Source organism: Solanum tuberosum, unplaced genomic scaffold, assembly GCF_000226075.1.
Source record: "Solanum tuberosum cultivar DM 1-3 516 R44 unplaced genomic scaffold, SolTub_3.0 scf00666, whole genome shotgun sequence".
Taxonomy (NCBI): Eukaryota; Viridiplantae; Streptophyta; class Magnoliopsida; order Solanales; family Solanaceae; genus Solanum; species Solanum tuberosum.
The window spans coordinates 110437-134846 of record NW_006239594.1 but is presented as its reverse complement, the minus strand read 5'-3'; the positions used below and the strand labels follow the sequence as shown (position 1 = coordinate 134846).

Below are 24410 nucleotides of genomic sequence, written 5' to 3'. Positions count from 1 at the left end.
CCTTCGATCAATAATCGAACAACAAAATTCTCCCTTCTTCGTTAGTTGGTTTTTTCCTCTTTCAGGTACGTCAAAATCAACACAAATGACACTTTTATGCCTAGTAGCAGAATTCAGAGGCATTGGGTGCGACGACAAAGGAATGTGTTTAGGTGGATTCTACGGCTGACTTAATATGAAAGCATCGTCAAGTCTGATACCAGAATTGTGGGCTATATACGCCGCCCTAACATTGGTGAAAAATTGAAACCTGAAAAAAGTTATTTTCAAACTGACTTGTTGCTAATTAATTCATGTGAGAGAAGTAGCTGCAAATCACCCTGATTATAAAGTGATAGAAAAGTGCAGGATTATATTGTCTGAGGTCGAGACTTGTCTAATACATACGTAAGGTGATAAAAGAGTGCAGGATTCTATTGTATGAGGTCAAGACTTGTCTAATTCGAGACTAGGTAACAACTGCACAGATTAAAGTTCGAAAGAAAACTTCTTACGGACATGGGTAAAGCTTTACCCACCTAACGTGGATTGGGAACAAAAAATATTGATGCTAGTTAAATTGTAAAATTGTAGAAAATGTAAAGATTTACAAGAATATTGCAATATTTTTTTGTTGATGTGATTTCTTGATATGATTAAAGGTTTTAGCAAAAACTTCATTTATCGCAGAATATTAGCCTACATCTCTAGAATGAATTGAAAAGAAGAAGTAATTCAGAGTTAAAATGTAAAATACCAAACTATGCTTTTGCACTGATCACACACTGGAAAGCTAATTGAGCATTGATTCTCGACTGAATTTGAATAGATAGGATAAAATTCAGAAAAAGATAAACTGGAATAGCTTCAATATGCAAAAGATTATTATGCTATGTTACGAGTTGAGGGTTCACATGTTCCAGGAAAGCAGAAGGACCAGTAAATTCAACCTGGTTTTGCTGTTGAACACCTCAAAACTTTTGAATCAAACTTAATCCTACTTCACTACTTGGCCTGCAGAAGTAGAAAGCAAATAAGTAATGGCATCAGGTCCAAACACGATAGAGATATCGACATTTGAGGAAGGAACACTTTATTTACAAAGCATCCTTAAAGTACTGGTCTCCACAACCCATTGCAGGATAAGCTATCAGTGGTATAACTAGTCCATAGCCTCATTTCACTAGGTTTTCCAGGTTCATCCTACTGAAAAGCCAACAATAACTCAAATGAAAATATGAAATGCAGCAAATTTCCTTTGGTTTTAGGTTGTATGTAAGACCCCTAGGATCTAACACCGTCTCCAATTAGATCATTTTCCTCTTCAAGACGGATAGAGAAGGAAGAAAAGAAAAAGAGATATCCAATAGACGAGATAGGCTTTGAATATAACGTCCCAACCATCGATTTTAAATGATGCATCTACTCCCTCCATAGTTCTCCACTTCTCCTCACCAAATGGATCGTGAAGAAAACGACAAAACAGGATTCTCCATTATATTACTACTTGTACTTTTATCAGAAGGATATCCCAACCATATCAATTATATTATGCATCTATTTCCTCCATCCTAATATATGTGTCACTAGACCTGCAATGAGGATCTGAAAGAATCACTTTCAAGATCTCAAGGAATTGACCAGTTTCTAAAACTGAAATGAGAAGGTATACTTCCAAGGGACTCTACTTCCAAATTCATCCCACTGTATAATTGGATAAATATGGCCAATATGATATTGAGGTAACATCGCGCACCAAAACTAAGACAAATGAAAAGATATCATCCAACATTCTTTTGTCACTGGTGAGATTTGAACCCTGAAATCTGTTGTTATTCATCCAAAGTGATCAGTATACCACATCTTAATAGTAGAGGAGGTTATAGTATCACCACAAGAATGGGATAAGATAACTTCCCAACAGAGCCACAGAGGCCTAAGCTGTAGCTAGGGTAGTTTTCAAAGGCAACAGAGCTAACAACTGGTAAGGTTGAAAATGTGAGACCATACATTTAATTGCCAAAAGTGATGGAGTCAACAACTAACAATGAGAAATGATGGATAAACTTGCATAAACCAGGTACATATAGTGAATTTTCAAGCTACATAATGAAGTGGGTTGAGAACCATCACATCTCATGACCCACCCACATAACAAGGCATGTTTAGCTCTTTTCAGACTAATATACTGTTCAATACTGAGGGATGATTCAATAAAATAGCCATCCCCAATCCACATTGAAAAAAGAACAAAATCAGAGAGTTGCAGGTGCCAATGTTAACAAGCTGATGGTAATAACCCACAATGGCTGGTTGCGAAAACACCTCTTTTAACCCACGACAACCTATAGAGAAGAGGTATTATGTGGACGAGACGCAAAAAGCAACAAGCACAGTTTTCTTTACTGTCCAATTACAGATCGAATTTGGCAATTATTTTGGAACTTTCTGGGAGTCAAATGGTCCATCCCAAACAACACTACTGATTTTTTGAGAAGCTGGAACAAGGCAGGTTCCGACAGAAGAAAGATAACTGGTGGAACACTGTACCAGTTTGTAGATGGATAGTTTGGAAAGATAGGAACTTGAGATGCTTTAAAGATGAGAACAATCACATCTAGAAGATAAAGGCCAGCAACATTTTTTGTTTTACTTTTGGTGTAGAATGAAACTTGCAAATGAAGCTAATATATCATAGAGCTCCTAGAATTCCTACAGTTTTAGATAAGGCTATACTTGAGTCTTCACACTTAAGACACAATGTACATAGTTCCAGCACAATCTTAGTGCTGTTTCTGAATATAAACCTACCATTCCATAAGCAAAACATCATCTAAAGAAACTAGAGTAGCAAGTTCATGGCAATTGAGAATGTACTACCAAATAAGGGATAATCTTTCTAGTTTTTTTCCCACTGCAACGCAACTAATTGTAGGAAGGGGCATCAGTTATTAATCAAACCAAAAAGAAAACTACGAAAATGTTGTCATGTGATTGCAATAGCAACAACCCTGCTTCACACTGATATAGCTCCAACACTTAATAAAGCTGAAACAATCAATGACGTGTTTAAACAATTCAATCATTTGACGAGAACACATTATTACATACAGATTCAGCAACTCTTTAACCTTTTCCAGCATATTGAAAGAGAAAAATAAAGAAGTCTAATGCATAAGCAAATGGAAGAATATATAGTTTTACCTAAATCAAGTATTCAGAGCATGAGCATATACATAACTGTATGTAGCTCCATGATGTAAATTTGGGATCCCTGCCTTTAGTGCTGAAGATTTATACACAAAATTGTTACCTTTGTCAAAAAAAATAGTCAGAGCATATACAGTTACAAAGTTTCAATACGAAGCACTCAATGACCTTGCAAAACATTTATCCAGCCTTCCATAATGTACAAAGAATAGCATCACAACTTAGTCAGAGACGGGAAAAGTAGAATCAGGAACTAAGAATGAGAAAGAAATTCATAAAGTTAATGACTGGTTTCGTAGTAGAAGAGATTCGAGTGTGGTGTTTGACTAAGGAAAGTACATTACAATAGTTAACCCTTTGCCTGGGGAGGAGCTATATGAGCCTCAACCTACAGTCTTAACAAAAGTTTCAGAAATGAGTTTTTATAGGCATCATTTGGAATTTTGATATAAGTTGCGAACTTCTCTTTCTTTCAAGATGATCCCTATAACCATACCAACAGTGCTGCCATTGTTTGACACCATAGGACAACTATCAGTTAATCATGTAGAGAAAGCCTTCTCTGTCAATAAAACAAGAAATGCTCAAAATAACAGGAAGGGAACTGGAATAGATAAGTATGACATATTTATAGCTACCAATTATGAAGCACTCTCTGTCACTCTTTTTTTTTTTTTTTGAGAAAGTTAACATTAGGGGTAGGCTCATTCGTTAACCCCTTACTTGCACAACTGAATGTTTTCAGTTCAGTACATTACTCAAGAAGCTAAAAACAACACTGAAGAATATCCCTACATTTGAATGACAGGAAGAAACCAAGTCAACCATGAGATGATTCATTGCCTTTTTATATAACAGAAAAATTATAATTTGTGACACGAATACAATTTGAAACCGATTGATAAACAATGTAAAATTGCAGGAACAAGATGAGTAAATGGCCCTATAGTAGTGACTGGATTACCCAAAAAGAAACTCAATCCAAATAACAAGCAAATAATGCCAAGCTCAGCCTAAAATTGCATGGACAATTAGATTAAATTCTGAGAACATTACGCAACCTGTGATCTTCAAACAGAGCTAAACGCACAATATCTTCTCTGAGAAGTATTACCTGAACACACATATCTTTAGTACATACATGATCACTGCAACAATAATCAAAGAACTGCTTTGAAGATGGTAGAAGATGAATCATGCTAAAGAGCCATGTTAAGACAAGGAATGAGAAGAAATTTCATAATGAAAAAGAAGTGTTCGACTAAGAGTAAAAATAGAAAGAATTGAACAATATTTCATAGATTTCATGCCCAATACAATCTCTTATAGAGGTTAAACAAACCTGAAAATATAAAATGTAGCAACATCAAGCGTATAAAGAGATATTGAACAAAATTAAACAATAAAAAAGGTTTACAACTTAAGAGCCGATATTGCTTCAGATTTAAAGTCAACCCTCAAACTCAACACTCTTCTAACCTCAGCTGGAGTAAGTCGCCAGGTCATGGGTCCTGAGTTTTCACCCCAGAAATCCAGAATCTCAGAGACCTTCTCCAAGTTTAATATTGTAGCCATTTGGGTTAGACGAGCAAACTTGTCCCTAACAGTCCTCTGGGTCATGTTGGAGAAGTAGCTCACAAGAGCTCGAATATCTCTGTCAAGTTGAAGACCTCCAAGTTGACTGAATCTCTTTTGCATCATGATAACCTCAAGCCTCTTAACAACAAAGTCAATGACCAGATGTACAAGAGAGTCATAATTGTTAGCAGTCATCAATGGTTGAAGCCAAGCCACATTGGTCTCTACAGCATGGAGAAGCCTTTGAACCCACGGGTCATTTACCTCATTGTCAGCATATTCAGATTCAGACAGCTCATAGCTGATTGTTGCAACAGTATCCAACACTGGCCGAATTCGAGGTGTCACAGTAGCCACTAGTTGTTCCAAGCCAATATTCAAGGCCTTCTTGAAACCATTGCTTGTCTCATTTAATTCAGATAAACATGATTTGACCCTCTCTCTATCCGCTGGTGCAGAAAACACCTGACAATGCACTCCAATTAAGACCAGCAAAAGAGCCAAAGGTAGAAAATAAGAAAGAAAATGTAACCTAAAATGGTATCTTCTGAATGCGATTTGAGGTTATAATTCATCCTGAAAGTAATCTTTATTGATAAGTGATTAGCTTCAGAATGAATCATAACCCCAATAATATCTTTAATGTTCAAAGATTAAAGGCAAGAGATAAATGTAACAGATATCATTCTGGATTTCAAAGGTAAGGGTTAGAAAGCAAAGAAAAAAAAGAGTAACCTAAACATGGTATATCCCAATGGAATCTGAGGCTATATATGGATACTTAAAATTCAAGGGATTCTCAGAAGCACAATAGTTTTTATGTCACAAGACTATGGCATGAAATGGATGTAACAGACTATCATTCTAGAATTCAATGTTCAACTTACTTATCGAATAAATTAATCAGACAAAAAAGATATAGGGTGACGGTTTCGTTTCTCTCTCGGCGCATGGTACACTAATGTGCGCTATCCATGGGGAAGACAGCACAGCTCCCGACTCTGAAGGCAGCAATGGCAATGGAATCTACAACACAAGTGACTGGGAAACAGAAGAAGAAGGGACATCAAGCAAGCCTTGTTCAGGAAGCAAACAGTGAGCCCAATGAAGCAGCAGAAAGTAGAATTAAGGAAATAACATCTCCTAGGGTTATGATTCAGGAATCAATTAGACAACCAGATCCATCGAAACAGAAGGAATGGGATGAAATTGTGCAGGCATCGAGAAGTAGCAGCAAACAGTCCTGGGCAGATGAAGTAGAAGCAATGCAGGAAGTTCAAAGGAAACCATCAATTTGGAAAAACTTCGACATAAACAAGGTATCAGATGCTGGTTTTCAACTTGAATTTGTAGCTCCAGAAATACATAGGGAGTCTGCTGTCTGTGAAATTGGGATAGAAGATATAAGCTCAGAAATTGCATATTGAAGAAATTCAGTTGTGTGTTATGTGTTGGAAGCCCACCCTCCCTTCTCTATTTTGAATGGCTACGTCCAGCATCTGTGGGGGGAACATGGTATCAACAAGGTGCATATGTTGAAGAATGGTATAGTTCTGGTTCGTTTTGACTCTATTTCTGGGGAGGATGAAGCTATCCAGAGAGGAATTTACCATTTTGACAATGAACCATTTATTGTTAAAGCATGGAATGAGGATATGGAGTTCACAAGGGAGGAGCTCTACTGTCCCTATATGGGTGAAATTACCTGGGTTGGACTTCAAATACTGGAGCCCAAAAGGGCTTAGTAAGAATGGTAGTTTGATAGACTAAATACAAGTTTTGTTATAGCACAAATCCAAAGGGAGATTAGGGAGAGGATAAATACGTTACACTGCTACAAAAGAGCTCATAGATGCACTAACTTAGTGTCTAGAATTTGTAACTAGATTTTTGGTGTGGTTTGTTTGTTTTTTGTTTTGCTTGAGGTCTAGATACTTGCTGCAACCCTCCTAGAAGGGGGTGGTGATACTGGATGCTCCTTAATTCTGTAAATGGTTCTTGTTGCAATGGTAATGTTTCACAGTTATTACCAAAAAAAAAATTATTTATCACCCAAAAACCAAAAAAGCTAACCAATTAGAACTAAAATGGATATGGTACAGTACATCATATTGTGATTAGTTATTTAATTATGTTAAGTTAGCACTCATTTGATAGTAAGTTAGTTAGTCAAGCATTCTGTTAGGACAGCTGTCACCAGGCTGTTAGGATTAGTTAGTGCTCTTAGTCGGTTAGCAGCTTAGATATTTTCTCTTGTATTGTATAAGTAGTTCTCCTAGAAGCACTTTCTTAGCTCAATTTTCATAATACAGAAAGGGAAGTCAATTCTCCCGAACATCTCTCTCTGCGTCTGATGATTTCTAGGTCTCATCATTAATGGTGTACCTTTAGCTCTAGTTTTTGGAATTAACACATCATGCTAGCCTACCCACCCATGTACTAACATTCCATAGCATACATGAAGTTGAGCAACGAAATTACAGCTTTACTTATTCACCTCTTAAAAAACAGATGCCACATTTTCATAAACTAGACTAACTTTGAATTGAAATAATAAGAGCGAGCAATACATGAATTTAGGACTAACCTCAGCACATTGTTCTTCAATCTCATGCCGTAATTTCAATGCATACTCACCACTCACATCCATATTATTCAAAGCCGTGGCAATCTCTGTACCAGTCTTTTGTACAGCAACACCACCGGTGAACAGCTTTGCTCCAAGATTAGGCTCTCTGACCTTCTGCTGCAAAGCCTCATTGAACTCACCACCTAATAGACTTACAGCACTGCTTAAAACTGCAATAACAGAGTTGATATTTGAAGTGGATATGGACCTTCGACAACAGCTCTGCAGAACATAGAAGACATCGTCCACCATGGAAGTTGTGAGACTATCGAACACGAGTTCATCAATTTTTATAGCTTTTCTCACATTCTCAACCATGAAGTATCCTTCCAAGATCACATAATAACCGGTAATATCTTGCACAACTTTACTGAAATTACCACTCCTAAAAGCCTTTGTGGCACGGGGACCTAGTTCGGGATCAACAGAACTCAAACCCCTAATCTTTGATATCATATACCCCGTGTAATCCTCACCCAATTGTGTCAAAGACAAGATCTCCTCCAAATATACTTCGATATCTCTGGGGTCTGGTCCTTCAATTCCAACAGACAGCAAATCGCTCTTGTACGAATTAATCTCAGAAGTCACTTTCGCTAGTTTCCTGTACTCCATGTACTTCTTTATAATAGTGGAACCGCGAGAGTCACACTCTTCTTGAAGTTCACATATTGCATAAACAATGCCATCCTCTCCACACAAGCTCCTTAAAGTTTCATCATTCTCTTCAATAGCCAAGACGATATCTTTGAATAAATTAGTCAAACAGGATACAAAATTAAGCTGGTTCTGGCTGGATCCCTGCTGATCACTCATCATTTCGACCAACTGCTCATACTCAAGGCGCGATCTCATGGCAATTACCTTCTTCAAATACGCCACGTACACTTGCAGTCCCTCCTCCTCCAATGCCAACGGGGGATACAGCCTTATGAACCGCAGAACAGTGGAATGATCACGCTGATCAACTGCATCTGCCAATTTACGCCGGACAATCCCTTCAAGCTGCTTCTTAGAGGCGAGGAGCTGGTCTCTCTGGTCAGAAGCAGCTGAATCCTTGTACTTAGCATCAAGTTGAAGGAACGTCTGAACATAATTAGCAGCAGATTCAAAGTCCTCAGATGCGAGTGCCTTACGTACACCGTCTAAACAATTAGAGCGATCAACGATAGCGTCTATACGAAGGAGAGTGTCGTTAACACGCGATTGACCTAGATCGAGCTGACGGACTTTGGCGCTTACCTGATCAGCAAGGAGAGAAGTTGAACTGATGTTGGAGAATAGGTGATCTGCGTCTGCTTTAACAATGTCGAGAACTTGAGCGGATTTTTGGAGGCCAGAAAGCTGCTTGTCAAGGTCAGATCGATGTGAAAGGATAGTATCCAGTTCTAGATCTAGGGCTCGTTGATATGCAATGCACTCGTGGAGAAGTCTAGTCATGTCTCCAACGTCAGTGAGATTCCGCACCTCTTCCAACGCCTCCGGTGTCCCAAATTTCAAGGGAGATGAACCTAAATTGGCTCCTTCGTCGGAAGCCATTTTTTCCGGCCAAATGTGACGAATTTCTCGAATATAGTGTTATTTTGGGTTCATTTCGTGAAGCTTTGAACTATTTTTGAGGGAAAATTGCAGTCCCGTTTTGAGGAAGACGACGGGTGAAAAAAAATAATCAGACTTATTACAGTAATAGCTCAATTTCTTACATAAATTACGAAATTAACCATTTTTACCCAATAGCTATTTTGTTAGTCCATTTAAAATATAGCCTTTTTTTCTTTTTGTTTTGTGGTTCGTTTGTTTCATTTTTAGTCGGCAAGTGCTTTTTATCCTTTTTTTTATTATGACATAAATTTTATTCGGAATGATACTTGAAAGTTTAATTTTGAGATCCGTAATATCATGATGAAGAGAATAAGAGAAATTTTTGTTTGGAAATAGGTTTGACAGAGGAGATTATTTGAGTATGGTTTTAAAAGTCAATGACTATTTTTGAGTGTTAACGCGAGTAAAATGACGATAACATAGAATGATACACATGAAAATTATTAAGAAATTATAATCTAAAACATGACAAATAAAATGAAAAAAAGGAGTATTATGTGTCACAAAAAAATAGATGAATAAAATCGTATTTATAAGTTTTTATGTTTATATTGCTTCACAATATTTCATGATGGCCAACGATTTTTTTTTTAAATGCCTAAATGGATTCACGCTTAATTTTCTCGATACGAAAAATTAAATATTGATATAGAAGAAAAAAAAAAGTCAATTACTATACAAAATCTAAGCATATACTATCGAATTCACGTGAACCTATAATCAACACTATAAATCTGCCCCAAATAGAAAAACATACAAAACTTTTATCATGAATTTCTAAAATGACACTTATTTTGGATTGAAGGGAGTATAAACTTAGCTCTTGACCTTTAGAATCAAAGGAAATCACCAAGGAAGAGCAAAAGGAAAGATCGGGGTATTTGAAAGACCTACACAGATTAATCTGGATTCACGTTGAATAGGCTCATTAAGGAGGTACGATCCCTCCCAAGGAGGCGGAACAATTTCCTTGTGCAGTGGGAAACTAACCAAATTTGGAGGGGTGTGAAAAAAATCTTTTTGAAAAGATTTTTGGACCCTTTCTAGAATAGACATTCAAGACTCAAGAGGGGTACATACACCTAAAAGGTCTTTCATTATCTTTGTCTATTCCCATACTGAAGTAGACATCTTCCTGAACTTTTAGTACACAAAGGAGGGGCGGCTGTACAAGTTGATGATTTGGATCTAGGCGAACAACGTTCTCGACTAATTCCACAGGATACCTACCACCTCCGTCAACAACGGGTACCAGATAACTCTGTCTACCAAGGTATTGAAATACTATACTAGGAGTCTAGGACATGTATTTTTCTATAAATACAGCACACTTGGGATTTTTCTTCTCTGCTTATTTTATTTATCCTCTTTCTCACCTTCAAACTGAACCATCCATATGTTTCTCTCTAGTTTTTGGACAAAAAGCTCTAAACACAATACATGGCTACTCCTACAATGAGGTTCTCAACAGAAGTTGCTCAACCAAAATTTACCCCCGTGGTGAAGTCTCCGCCACCAAAAAGAAATTTGGACACCATTATTGAGGAAGAAGCTTATGTATCAATTATTGTTTCTTCCCTAGACAGAACGTTGGAACAAAAGAGATACCATATAAGTTCTCTCTCCACATAATGTCTATGGCCTTGTCCCGAAGAAATGGGATGAACTAATTCATACCCCTCACACTCAACCCCGCTTTTTTACCATTGACAAGAACCTGTTTCAGTTGCATATCATAAGGAATGCTAACGACTGCTTCAAATATAGTATCAGGAAGTACCAAATACCACTCGTGGAACCTCAATAAAGTGCATGTTCAATCTTTACTTTGATTGATAAATTAGGAGCTGTTTTCCTGCTAAAGTAGCAAAGATGTTCCTTCTTTAGTTTATTTGTTTTCCTTTTCCATTTTCCCCCTATTGTGAGCTCTACCATTCACAGCCTATATTTTATTGGCAGTGATTTTGTTATCTATGATGAATAATAAAAGGAAAAGCTCTCTGTTTTGTTCAGCAAGCAGGAGGGTAATATTGAACCAAGCAGATATTGACGAAAATGACTGAAAACAGTAAAACTCAAGCAGCTTCATATATCAGGCATCATGACTTGTAACTTAAAGCAGAAGAACTGAAGCTATATCTGCAATGAACACTCTCTACTCCTATTAGCTGTAGAGTATAACAGTTAGCAATGGCCGAAAACAGTAAAACTCAAGCAGCTTCATATTTCAGGCATCATGACTTGTAACTTAAAGCAGAAGAAGTGAAGCTATATCTGCAATGAATACTCCCAACTCCTATTAGCTGTAGAGTATAGCAGTTAGCAATGACCGAAAACAGTAAAACTCAAGCAGCTTCATATTTCAGGCATCATGACTTGTAACTTAAAGCAGAAGAAGTGAAGCTATATCTGCAATGAATACTCCCAACTCCTATTAGCTGTAGAGTATAGCAGTTAGCAATGACCGAAAACAGTAAAACTCAAGCAGCTTCATATTTCAGGCATCATGAGTTTTGAACAGGCTCAAGTAACACTTCTCTTTTACCTTTTTTGGGCTAAAGCACATGGACATAAGAACAATTACCTGGTAACCTCAAATTCTATTCGTACCATGATCATCACTGCCCAACTGCCATCGCATAACAAATCCTACATAGGTTTAAAAGGGTACCAGAATTGGACCACTAGATTGTCCTTTTCACTCATGAACGCTTCCCACCAATTGCAGAAAGTTGTAAAAGTTAGACAATAATAAAAAGTGATAATCAATGAAATGGAGGGAATTGATCTTGGTGAAACCTCTGAATGTAGATGACATCCATTGAGATCTCCAAGCAATTTTTTACTTTATTTTTTTTTCGATTTGCCACCTTTACACCTTTGACAGCAAGTAAATAGTGAACGAAGTACATTGTTGAACTGCAAGGCACATACCATGTAATGGAAACAGTACAACTACTTGTTCCCTTGTTTTCTGAATTTCATTTCAAATTGAATGATATTGAGTTTACAAGATGAGGCATCTAACCTAGAACATCCTAAGATTTTCAATATTGGAACTTCATTTCTCCATGCTACTATGACTACATGTGTTATCATCATTCATCTTGAGCAATGATGGACTTGTCGCCCTTTACAAAGAGGAACTCAAATGATGTGTATCACTATATACATTGCAACAGCACATAACAATGGCCAATTCTCTGCAGCTCACCTTCTACAGCATCAAGTATATTTGACAAGCAACCGGCAAAACCCACCCACATGATGTGCTGATCATCGCACTCCTCTAGCAATTGACTAAACCCATGCATGAGGAGAGGAGCCATGTATAACCCCAACTATAACTGGCATGCAATAAGTAATTGGGCTATTCACCTCTAGTTTCTTTACAGGCCTCTCCCCACTTCTTCAAGTGCTGCTGCCATTGATGCTGAGGCCTCCTCGAGTGTTCGTCTTTTCTGAACTGAGTTGAAAGCCTCCAGAATATCACCCACCTCAAAGTCATCGAAATCCTCAACCCCAATACCACACTCCAGTCCCGCATTAACCTGTCAAAAACACAAATGGTAGTATATCAGGACAACCGATCAAACAATTTTTTGGCTACTTGTGTAAAGATATATGCATAGCCTGAATTTCAACGACAATATGGAATTTAGACGAAATAGAAGTTTAGGATTCCGGTTTCAACAACTGTTAATTTTATCAGTTCTTCACAAAGAATTGGAATAATACTTTTTTTGAGAAAAGAATTGGAATAATACTTCCCGCATAAATCCAACAAAGGACCTCTCTTTTATATGTTGATAACATCTTTGTATCAAACCAGCTATTATATACAATGCAAATTTTCAAAGTGTATACCTATCTCAAGGGCGAAAGATCTATTTGCCTGGAATAACTGACAGCATACACAAAGGAAGAAACTCCAGATGAATAGTCTTTTATGTCTAATGAAAAATCACAAGAACTCCAAGTTGATGAAACAGCTAAGGCAAAAGTTAATCATGAAAATAGCAGTTAGAGAGAGTCTCAGTTCCACTTGGCACTTCCACCTGTAAGTTTTCTATTTTTAGTCAAAGACAAGATACTTGACCTAACTAGTAACTACACTTTAAAATGTCCAGCATATCAAATTGTCACTACAGGGCTCTTCTCAGCTTCAAGTAAACCTCGACCAAAAAATTTCTGTAAACTGCCGTTGCTATCTGCCATGGAAGGAGGTTGCAGGCGAGGAGGAAAGAAGAGGACCAGATAAAAGAGCTGTCCGGTTGAAGAGGTTTTTATGATTCAATTGGGAAGTATACAAAAAGCAACAAGAGCTTTTTCATATTCGAGGAGAATATTTTAGCTGAATGATGGGGGAATGCTTTTGAATATAGTAATATTCAACTGCTGGAGTATCTTAGTGCCAAACAACTAAATAAAAAATGTACAAGACACAAATGCTATGATCCAATTATCTGCTAACCCCATTCCAGGTAACCCTTAAAGTCAGCAGAAAGTGCTAGCATGTTTCACCAATCATATAGCCTTAATTAACTCAAAATAAGTTGCTTAAAAGCACACAAAAAGCATTTTCCATTTTTCTTTTTCTTTGTTTTTGATTTTTGTTTCTTTCTTGATATAGAAAAACTGAAGGCATGTTATTCTTTTTCCCCTAGATTATCTAAAAAAGAAAAGTATTTGTTTGTATACCTCCTTCACAGCTTCCTTCACCCGTCTTAAAGATTCGACCACACCAACATGAACTACTTTGCCTTTTCTAGTGACACGAATACCACATTCTTCCACAACTTTTCCCTCTGTCACCATGCATCCAGCAACACGACCACTACCACTGCTGAACACAGCACGTACTTCTGCTGAACCAATTGGCACTTGTTCCTGCAAATATACGAAGAGAATCACATCATTTTCAAGTACTTTCAAGTCCATAGGATCCAACAGAAAACATGATAACATTTTGACACGAAAAAGAAAAAAAAAGATATGTTCCTTTTCCATAAAAAATTCCAATTATTTAAACAATTTAAAACTCAAGTGAAGTAATGAGATTAAACCCTTGAAACTCTACAAGTTACTGTAATCTACAATTCACCCCTCCCCTCAATCCTAAGGAAATTTCAGAAAGAAACAGAATGCAAATTTAGCACCATGAGATGTAGAGATCACAACAATAGGTTCTCAAGCCTTTTTTTTATTCAATCGAAAGTAAAAAATCTATTGAGTATAATTAAATTTAATTAAAGTTGTGAGATTAAACTATGTACTGTGAACGTGACTGATCTACAAAAATCCCACCCACTCAATGCACTCGGGAAATGTCAAAAAGATACATGACAAACATATTATGCATGTTTACCTCAACTGATTCCAGAAGTCCCTCCATTGCTTTTCGCACATCGTCAATAAGATCATATATAACTTTGTATAGTCGGATTTCAACACCTTTATTGTCTGCATAGCTCTTGACAGAACCCGGAGTTCTAACATTAAAGCCAAAAATAATAGCTTTACTTGCTACAGCAAGATCAACATCACTGGCGCTCACATCACCAGTAGCTTGCAGTAGGAACTTCAAAGTGACATTATCCTGTGGAAGAACCTGAAGAGCTTGTTTGACGGCCTCAATGGATCCCTATACAGGATTTAGGGATAGTAGTTAGTAGGTAACAAGGCAACCTACTAGTTAGTAGGGATCATCAAACGTATTACATGTGTGTGATTGACGGGATATAGGTATTATTGGTCTTTTAAAAGATGGTGCGGCAAAAATGGTTTGAAGAATGATCTAAAATGTATCTCAATAATTTTATTAAGCATAGAGAGCTTTAAATAGCCAACATAAAACAAATCTGCATAATTTAAAATTCAAAAACCTAAAGTTGAACAGTTGGTTGATGTTTGTGGAACCAAAAAAAGGAAAGATATAGTTTAGATTTTCTTCAATAAGATCTCGCACTGTTGCATTCAAAGGTATTAAATACTTGAAACATATTGAGACATGGTCCAACAAAAATTAAACAGTAAAGCTGTCAGCAACAGATAGGTAACAATCAAAATATTTGTCCAGCTAAATGTATGCATTTAAACTGCTAAAGGCCACACATATAGCCTAATAATGATTATCACTGCCATTTACAACATACATCCCACAAGTAGCAAAAAAATCTGCATTATCACCTCTTGAGGTCTTACAGCAACGTCAAAAAAAAACAGAGAGATGAAATTTGGGGCACCTCAGCAATTAGAAGGTCCATTTTATTTTCTTGGCTAGCACTGAATAATACAAAAGTCAGCATTAGATCAATGTCGCTATTAAGTGAGTGAAAGATGAACCAAAAGAAACTAGGAAGTTGTACTCTTCTCAAAGATCTAATGTAGACTCTTATCATGGTATAACTTTATTAGTTGAAAGCCTCCATAAAGTTAACTGAGCTGAGAATTTCAAAATAGTGTTCATTCACATAATTCTTGAAATACCGAGAACCGTAAGCGCAACCAGATCTATGAAATATCTCTCTAGAGAAGCAAATAGACTTCTTATAATGCTTTTCAGCCTTTTCTAAAGTAAAAAAAAGAAGATATTTATACCTGAAGATCAACTTTCAGAATAATATTTAGTTGGTGCAAGTCTAGACCAGTTCCTCCTGAAACAGCAGAAGCAAAAGAAGAGAGTGTAATTTTCCCATCTCCGGCCTTTTCTGATAAACGCTCACTCCGCAAGGACTCTGCTCGTTCTTCAGCCTTTTCACGAGCAATATCAAGGGACTCAACAACCTCAAACTCGTCACCAGCCAATGGAACATTGTTCAGTCCAATCACCTGTGTATTGGCTAATCATGTTGAGTATTCAAACACACACGCATATAAAATATGGAAACTTACCTATATGTACAGTTCGTCAAAACTTATTAACCAATATGGCCGAAATATATAAAACCTATACAGTGATTATGTATATTATACTAAAATATACAAGACCTATACATTTGCTGGTTATTTTGTAAACTTGATCATCCAAAGACGTTGGACTATAATTATCCCTAGAAAAATATACACATACAAAGACAGAGCAAGTGCTCTTTTTCTTACAAGGTAAATAATTTTGTTAATGCTGGGGAAAGACAGACGGAGTAACCATTAAAAGCTAGTCAGAGATGTTGGTTCAGTCAAGAGTTTCACTATGTATATACGACACAAATGGCGGTAAACGGTCAATAGAGCTTTTTTTTGGTAAGACGCTTGGCTATAAAATTGTAAATTTCACTTTCTTTTGGTAGGCCACATGGCTAAGAGATTTTAAATCCCACAAGGATAAGACGAATAAAAGAGGTGCTATGACTCGAATAGACTGGTCACTTCACAACCCATAGTGACATGGTCCATGCTTGAATCTAATAGGAATTTTTGTTCAGTTGTAATTTATTATCTACAGAAGTCACTGATAGCAACTTCTGAAGCATGGCTAAAGTATACTTCCACCAAAATTGCAGGAGCTTCCTGTTTGGCGCCGAATAGTTAGTCCATGACCTCTTAAGAGGAAATCTAGTACAAGGTGCAGCTGAGGACACTTAATTGGCTGAGTAGATGGGAAGAAAAGAAGATACAATAAAAGGAAGCAAACCTGCACAGGCATGGAGGGTCCAGCTTCATCAACACGTTTTCCCTTATCATCAAACAGAGCCCGCACCTTGAAATATGTAAAACACGTATTATTTCATATGGGGAAATTCTAGAAAATGATCAATTAGAAACATACTCATTGCTGAATACATATGTAGGACTAGAGTATGAATTTCTTATAAGCCAAATCAACCTCTTTTAAACCCTTAGAATCATCCATAGAGGGAAAACAGAAACGGTGAATTAAATAAAAAAGCACTTCCCAAATTCTTTTCAAGTTCTAATTTGCTAACCTTTCCATAAGCTCCACCACAAACTACTACATCTCCTCCTTTCAGTGTACCATTCTGCACAATGAACGTTGCTACAGGTCCTTTAGATTTATCGAGACCTGCCTCAATCACCGTCCCCTTGGCATTTCTTTGAGGATTAGCCTTCAACTCTTGCAACTACATCAGAGAAAAAACAACGTTAGATAAGACCTATAACTCTTGCATAGAATGTTTTTCTTCTTTTTCTCTTCCTATAACTGAGGTCTTGAACAAAATTATGGCAGATAGATCAGAAAATGGAGGACAATATTCAAAAAACTAGTTTATACTTTTGACCTTCGAGCTCCGAGGATATTCAGTAATCAGTACTTAGTATCCCCACTGTCTCAATTTGTGTGTATTACTTTCTTTTCTAGTCTCTTTCAAAATGAACGCCACCTTTTTTTTTATAAAGTAAGAAATTGTATAAATGGCATCAAGAAGATGCAGGTTAGATAGTCACAAAAGTAATGAGATTGTAAGCTCATTTACAAGTGCCACCTTTTTATATGTAGTAAGTTTTTAGTTCCTATATTTTACCAACTTCTTATAGGAATGCCATGACATGTGTAAGACCACAACTATCAGAAGGAATTTTTGGTATGTTACTATGTTATGCACACCTTAAATTCAAAAGTATTCTTTGCATCATTAACTATGTATTCAGTCAAACTAAGACACATAAATGAATGGAAGGAGTAATAGGATAAGTATGCACTATGCAGAATGTGCAAACACAAAAATAAGCAAAAGAATCTCCTAAAAAGAGACATATATTACACCTCCTAAAATGGTATGTGTCAACGTGTCTTGGCACCAGTAGTGGTGAAGACATATGTGATGGGATTTTCGAAGATTAAAGTAAGAACAACCTAAAAATCATCAAAGAAAACAGGCAGTCACAACATCATCTTACCTCCGCAACAAGCATGACCGTTTCCAGCAAATCATCTATATTCTCTCCTTTAAGAGCACTGATCTGTCCAATCAAAAAGAAATTGATGAATGCTGATATAAGCAGAAAGGTGTTGCCGCATAGTTTGCAGTTTGACTACCTTAACCATTGGAACGTCACCGCCCCAATCTTCCGGCATCAAACCAATGGTGGAAAGTTCTTGCATGACTCGGTCGGGATTTGCTCCATCCTTATCAACCTGAAATCAGATGGAGGCAAGGGAATCAATTGATAGAATTTTACAACAAAGTAAGAGAAAAGGTGAGACTAAGCACATATATGTGAATAATACCTTATTTATGGCAATCACAATTGGAACTCCGGCAGCCTTGGCATGTGCTATAGCCTCATTTGTCTGAGGCCGAATTCCGTCATCAGCAGCTACTACAATGATAGCAATGTCTGTTACTCTTGCTCCACGAGCTCTCATTGCCCCAAAAGCCTGTAGAATAAGTTAGAAAACCATCTAGCTGAGTTATTTGAAAAAGTTGCTGCTTAACATTATAGGGTATCTTTTATCATCAAATTTGATGCCAAACAAAAACTGATTTTAGGACATAGAAATCAGATGTAGTTGACTTCTGATAAATTTAAGCATTTAAACTTTGAGTACCTCGTGTCCAGGTGTATCAAGAAAAACACATATCTGGGACTTGGTGTCAATAGGCACTTGCACCTTATATGCCCCAATTCCTTGAGTAATTCCACCAGCTTCAGATGCCGCCACCTACAATATCTACTGGTTAGGATTCAGTTTCCAACTAAAGTCACGGTGATCTCAGACAATAACCATACCATAAGCAAATTACAAACTTCAGTATGAGACAAAAGTAAAAAGGAGCTTTCAGTCTACCTTGGTCTTGCGTATATGGTCCAAGAGAGTAGTCTGTCAAAGAACAACCCAGAAGCACGTGTCAGCTAGAGCATAGTATGCAGCATTTAATCATAAATATGTGCATAACAAGTATAGACTATGAAGTTTTATTGGTCACCTTTCCGTGATCAACATGACCCATTATAGTTATTACAGGAGGTCTATCTTCTAGTTTGTCTAAGTCATCTTCATCGAAAATTTCCTTCTTTTTTGCCATATCTTCCACTTTAACCGAGGCAGCATCGATAACCTCCACTTCATATTCTTTGCAAACCATCTTCACCATGTCATTGCTGAGAGTTTGCACACCATCAGGCTTGATTCCTTTTGAGTATAGAAGACCAAGGATTTCACCTTCGCTAGTAGCTAAGTTGTAGGCCAACTCCTCAGTCGGCATGCCTTCTTCACCAACCTCTAGAATTTCTACTTTGACAGGTGCAGACTCTTGAGCAGCCTTAAGTCGGGCTGCCTTGCGACTTGCCTTAGTCCACTTTCTTCCCTTCCTTGCTCTACCAGGAAGAGAAACATCAATCTCTGATGCTTCCTCGTCAGGAATCCCATCATCAACCATACGCCTGCGTTGTCCTCCAGATACACCACTCCTTTTACGGAACTCCTCCCTGAATTTCCCAGGAGGTGCGTTCTTTCCAAATTTAGGAGGGGCTAAAACAGCTTGAGCAATCATAGGATCAACAGCTGATTTCTTGGAGGCAAATTTGTCAACCAATATTGTCTTGCGTTCTTTGGTCTTTCCAGCTGATTCAAGTTCTTTGGTCTTTCCAACAGATTCAATTCCATCAGAGGGTGAGGACTTTGCCGCAGCACCAACATCCTTCAATATCACCGGTTTCTTGATAACAGGAGGAGGAGGAGCTACAGATGGTCTTGCTAGTAACTGTGGTTGAACCTTCTGGGGTGGCTGAGGGGGTTTTATAGGAGCAACACTTTGGGATTCACTATTCTTTCCACCATCAGTCATTGGTTCCTGTTTAGGGGGTAGTTTTACAACTTTTTGTACAGCAGCAATCGGATTCCCTTTTTTCCAGACACTCTTCAAAGTTTTGGACTTCCTGTTGGAAGAATCATCAGAATCAACTGGCTTGCTATTTCTTTGTGTAGTACGTGCAATGGCAGACGCCTTGTTAACCGACACATTTGCTTTTCTGTTAGTTTCTAGCTTCTCCACTGTCTCTAATGCCTCTCCAAGTGACTCAATCACCTTGCTTCTCTCTTCTTCAATAGGATTTCTTTTTTCACCATCAGAATCAGAGCTAAGGACTGGTCCATTCCCTAAAACAGGGCCAGGTCTAGGGCCAGGTTTCAATTGTGGTTTCGGGGCCGGCTTAAGCATAAGATCAGCATCATCATCCTTATTACTACTGGATGAGGAATCAAGAGATATTGATGTCCCCTGATCAGCAATGAAATCCGTTGTGACCGAATATCTACAAACCGAAACATAACGCCATCTTTTCCCACCCCAAATTCTATTTACGCTTCCAAAGTTCTTCGAAAAAGAAACTCTCCTAACTAGAGAGAATGACCCTTCAAACTGTCCAGAAGAACATCCACAAACACTCCCCAAACTCACCAGGGAAGCCATACTACTCATTTCTCTGTACACTTAACTTAATCCTCAACCATTTACTTATCCAACCAAATCCCCACAAAAACTACCTAACAACAATGCAGCACTTAAAATTCTCACTTCCCAAAATTCACCTCCAAATATCAAAAATCAAGAACCTGGGTATACAATGAAATTCAATTCAATAACAAGAATCATGAAAACTAAAGCAGAAAACTAGTAAAAATTTAATCTTTTTGAAATCAAGAAAAGAACCCCATATGGAATTTCTTCAATTTATCAACATGGGAGCTGAAAAGATGTTACCTTTATGAAGTAATGACCTTGTTCTTGCATAAGAAACTGCTTAATGAGGAGTAGGAGAGCAATAGAGAGCCAAGAGGGTTAAGTTACCAACAACACACAGTTAGCTGGTGTTAGTTTGTGTGTACAGAGAGATAGACAGAGATGAAAGGAGCGAGTGGCTGAGAAGGAATTGAAATCAAAGTGAACGGATATACAAATTTGTGATTTCTGATAAGGCTTCGGGTAAGGTTTTCACCCTCAAAAATATTTTTCTCATATTTTTCTATTTTAAATTAAAAAATCCATGACAGGATAACATTTTTTTCGGATTTTTCGAAAATATATAAGTAGTAGAAGTAGGCTATAAGAATTTTTCTAAAAAATTATTGGAGAAACAAATGAGTTGTTTTCTCACCTCAACTATTTACATTTGAGGAAACTTGAATAATTGAATTTTTATGTGATTGGCGAAGGTTTGATTTTTTACTTTATAGTTTTTTTTTTTTTCTTCCCCACACGTAATTTGTTTTAAAAAAAAATTATACTTATTTTTTTGTATATATTTTCTGAATTTTCAATTTTATGTAATTTTGTTGATAAGATGACCAAAAATGATCCTTTATTTATAAATTCTTAATATATATATATATATATATATATGATTTTTAATATATCTTTAAAATGATGATTTGATTTTAAACTCTAAATTTGATGATTTAGCTCAAAAAGAGTTAAAATAAGTTAAGTTTACGCGTGAGTTATACTTGGCTTCTCAAGAAAAATAAATAAAGAGATATCATTGATCTCAATTCGAAAAAATCCTTCATAAGCTTCAATTTTAATAAGACTCTCATAAGCCCTCTCTTGATTCCGATATTATGGCATATGAAATAAAAAAATGTAGTAATAGAAGATAGACTATCTTATTTTATTTTCACTTAATATTTATCACTTGTATTGAGGTTCTATTATATTCATATTCGTCATTAAAATGTTTCACATTCAAGGGGTAAAGTATTCTCAAATAGTAATGACTAACTTCGTACCTAAGGAGACTCAAATTTTAAAATTTCAGTTAATGATGAAAGAGTATTTACTATTTCACCATGACATTGTTGATGAAATGGACTATAATATAGTAAATGAGAGATTTCGAGAAAATGAGAGATATTCGAAAAATTTCTTGAAATTAGACCTTGTCGGGGATTTTTTAAATTTGGTTTTGATGATTATTTTTTTTAAGAGAGTTTAAGTATTGTTTACATGTGAATCTAGCGTTAGTTTTATTATTGTTATTGTTGTGAACAAAATTCTAAAATTTGAGGGTTAAAATCAACTATGTCCCTTTCATAATATATTAAGGACTATTATGTCAAAGGAATATATCATTTAGGGAATATTATTGTCATTTTCAATTACATTAATAAAAAAAAATTGTTATTTTCTTGATGAAATTACATAAAATTGAAAGTTAAAAGAGTAAATATACAAATAAATAACACGCCGACGTTGATAAAACTACAAAATTATTTTTAAACTGAAAATTTAAAATTTCTCTAGTGCTACTTATATATATTGGAATAAAATTCAAGTTTTATACTATATTTTAGTCTTTATTTAACTATACTCATGAGTCGTGAGTATGAAAAACTCAAATACTCAAATAGTATATGATGGTTTTATAATTTATCAGCACATCAATGAATTAATGAATAATTTAATTAATTCGTGAAATATATTAAATTGGTTGAGCGATGGTTAATTGGTTAGCTTTAGTTAATTTTGTTAAAATTGATTTTAAAAAATCTTGAAAACATTATAAATAAAAATTATGTAGGATTCAAGAAAAATAAAAGCACAATTTGATTTTTCTTTTTGTTCACGTGCTAAATATGCAAATGATTACAATGCATTGATTGTTTAAAAGTGTGAAACATCGGAAAAGAGTCATACATATAATATTAAGTAATGTATAAATCATATAAAAAGGGTGAAATAGGTTGACAATCAGGGTGTGTTTGGTAGGGAAGAGAACATTTGGAAAATATTTTCTAATTTTTTTCATGTTTGATTGGCTTAAATTTTTGAAAAATATTTTCCAAATCAACTTATTTTTCTCAAATTTAAGGAAAATGACTTCCCTCGCAAAATTAAGGAAAACATTTTCCAAAACTCTACTTCATCCTTTATTTTTTTTTCTTATCCTACCCGACCCTCACCATTCAAAAAACAAATTAATTTTTTTAAATTTTCTTATTTTTAAAATTTCAAATATATTTTTATCCATACCCCAAACCAGCCCCACCCGCCACCCCCGGAAAAAAATTGCTTTTAAAAAATATTTTAATTTTTTTTACGCCACCCCCCCCCCCACAAGGCCACCCCAATCAAATTGTAAAAAAAAAATGGATCAGATCTCTAGATCGAATTTTCGAACGGTCATCAAAGTCTTGTCCTAGTTTGGGTATCGGAATCGGGACCTATATCAATTATCGGGGTTGATTTTCGGATCATAAATTATTTTCCTAAAGAGTATTTTTTTTAGTTCTAAGCAAAAACAAAAGATATTTTTTTGAAAAATATTTTTCATTCACCAACCAAACATTAAAAAATATTTTTCAGAAAAAAATTTCTACTGACCGACCAAACATGAGAAAATAAGTTAGAAATCTACTTGTTTTCCAAGAAAACATTTTCTTTCATACCAATCACACCCTCAATTTAGCTTGAATGATTTTCATATGGACATTTCAATTGAGACTAGTAGCTACTAGGCACATGATCCAACAATAACACCAACAAAATCATTAAAAACTTGCAAAGTTGATAGGAAAAAAGTAGAATATACGTAAATCTTATCCTATCTAATAAAAATGAAAAGATTATTTTCAAAAATAATTTGGGCATACTTTTTAAGAAATTTACTCATTCTTAAAAAATAAAAGATACTTTCACTAATTTTATTTTAATTAAGTAAAATATCTAATATGATTTTTTAGCTATATAACACATCACGTGTTTAAACAAGAATAAATTTAGAAAAAGATATTAATACCTTTTTAATTATATAATAGTACTTGTTTTGAATTAAAATAAAAGCTAAACATACTAAACATAATATGAACAGGAAGGTGTAGATAAATTCTTACATAAAAAATGCATATTAATTTTAATTGATAAATTATTATTTGATTTTTTTTTCTATGACCGATACAACACATTATACATGTGTCAATATTGTCATTAATAAATCGTTTGGTAGGATATGAAGTACTTATTATAAAAAAATAATATACTCTGTATTAGATTTAGTATTATTTCCTCACTTGATATTAGTGATTTTGACTTAACATATCTAATTGTATCTTGTATTATCTCTAACCATAGCAAATCATGATAAGAACTTCTCACTTCACTGAATCAACTTGAATCAATCGAGTTTAAAATTGAATATTAAAATCTAATACAGGTATAATTTAGCCTTAATTGACTCAAAACTCACGCTTAATCACAATACACCTTGTCACACCCAACTCCAAAGTCCAAAGGTAACACAAATATCATTAATAAATCGTTTTGTTATAGAAAATAATACACTATATTTAAATTTAATATTATTTGATACTAGTGTTTTTGACCCATATATATAATTAAGATATACATTATATTTAGTATTATCCTAATATATAACGAATCATGATAAAAACTTCTCATTTCATTGCGTCATTTTAAATTGAGTTTAAAAATAAATATAAATCTAATCATAT

At 35.6% G+C, this 24410-nt stretch overlaps 2 protein-coding genes across 2 annotated transcripts; both read right to left on the bottom strand.

Annotated features, from left to right (window-relative positions):
• Positions 1 to 4451: 4451 nt before the first annotated feature.
• LOC102605518 (conserved oligomeric Golgi complex subunit 4) lies at positions 4452 to 9079 on the bottom strand. Its single transcript, XM_006366708.2, has 2 exons — positions 7355 to 9079; positions 4452 to 5232 (listed from the first exon to the last, which is right to left on the bottom strand). The coding sequence occupies exons 1-2, from the start codon at positions 8933 to 8935 to the stop codon at positions 4603 to 4605; spliced, it is 2211 nt and encodes a 736-aa protein (XP_006366770.1). The 5' UTR covers positions 8936 to 9079; the 3' UTR covers positions 4452 to 4602.
• A 2850-nt stretch (positions 9080 to 11929) lies between these two features.
• LOC102605181 (translation initiation factor IF-2, chloroplastic) lies at positions 11930 to 20926 on the bottom strand. Its single transcript, XM_006366707.2, has 13 exons — positions 20665 to 20926; positions 18889 to 20516; positions 18750 to 18782; positions 18510 to 18623; positions 18189 to 18338; positions 17997 to 18095; positions 17858 to 17920; positions 16924 to 17079; positions 16632 to 16697; positions 15599 to 15829; positions 14367 to 14642; positions 13700 to 13888; positions 11930 to 12549 (listed from the first exon to the last, which is right to left on the bottom strand). The coding sequence occupies exons 2-13, from the start codon at positions 20380 to 20382 to the stop codon at positions 12388 to 12390; spliced, it is 3033 nt and encodes a 1010-aa protein (XP_006366769.1). The 5' UTR covers positions 20383 to 20516; positions 20665 to 20926; the 3' UTR covers positions 11930 to 12387.
• Between the last annotated feature and the right edge of the window lie 3484 nt (positions 20927 to 24410).

Coding starts and splice junctions, on each gene's coding strand:
- LOC102605518 (XM_006366708.2), bottom strand. CDS start 8,935: ATGGCTTCCGACGAAGGAGCCAATTTAGGTTCATCTCCCTTGAAATTT. Junction 5,233..7,354: donor TTGAAGAACAATGTGCTGAG/GTTAGTCCTAAA, acceptor GTGCATTGTCAG/GTGTTTTCTGCACCAGCGGA.
- LOC102605181 (XM_006366707.2), bottom strand. CDS start 20,382: ATGAGTAGTATGGCTTCCCTGGTGAGTTTGGGGAGTGTTTGTGGATGT. Junction 17,921..17,996: donor GTGACGTTCCAATGGTTAAG/GTAGTCAAACTG, acceptor TTGATTGGACAG/ATCAGTGCTCTTAAAGGAGA. Junction 14,643..15,598: donor TTCTGAAAGTTGATCTTCAG/GTATAAATATCT, acceptor AATCCTGTATAG/GGATCCATTGAGGCCGTCAA.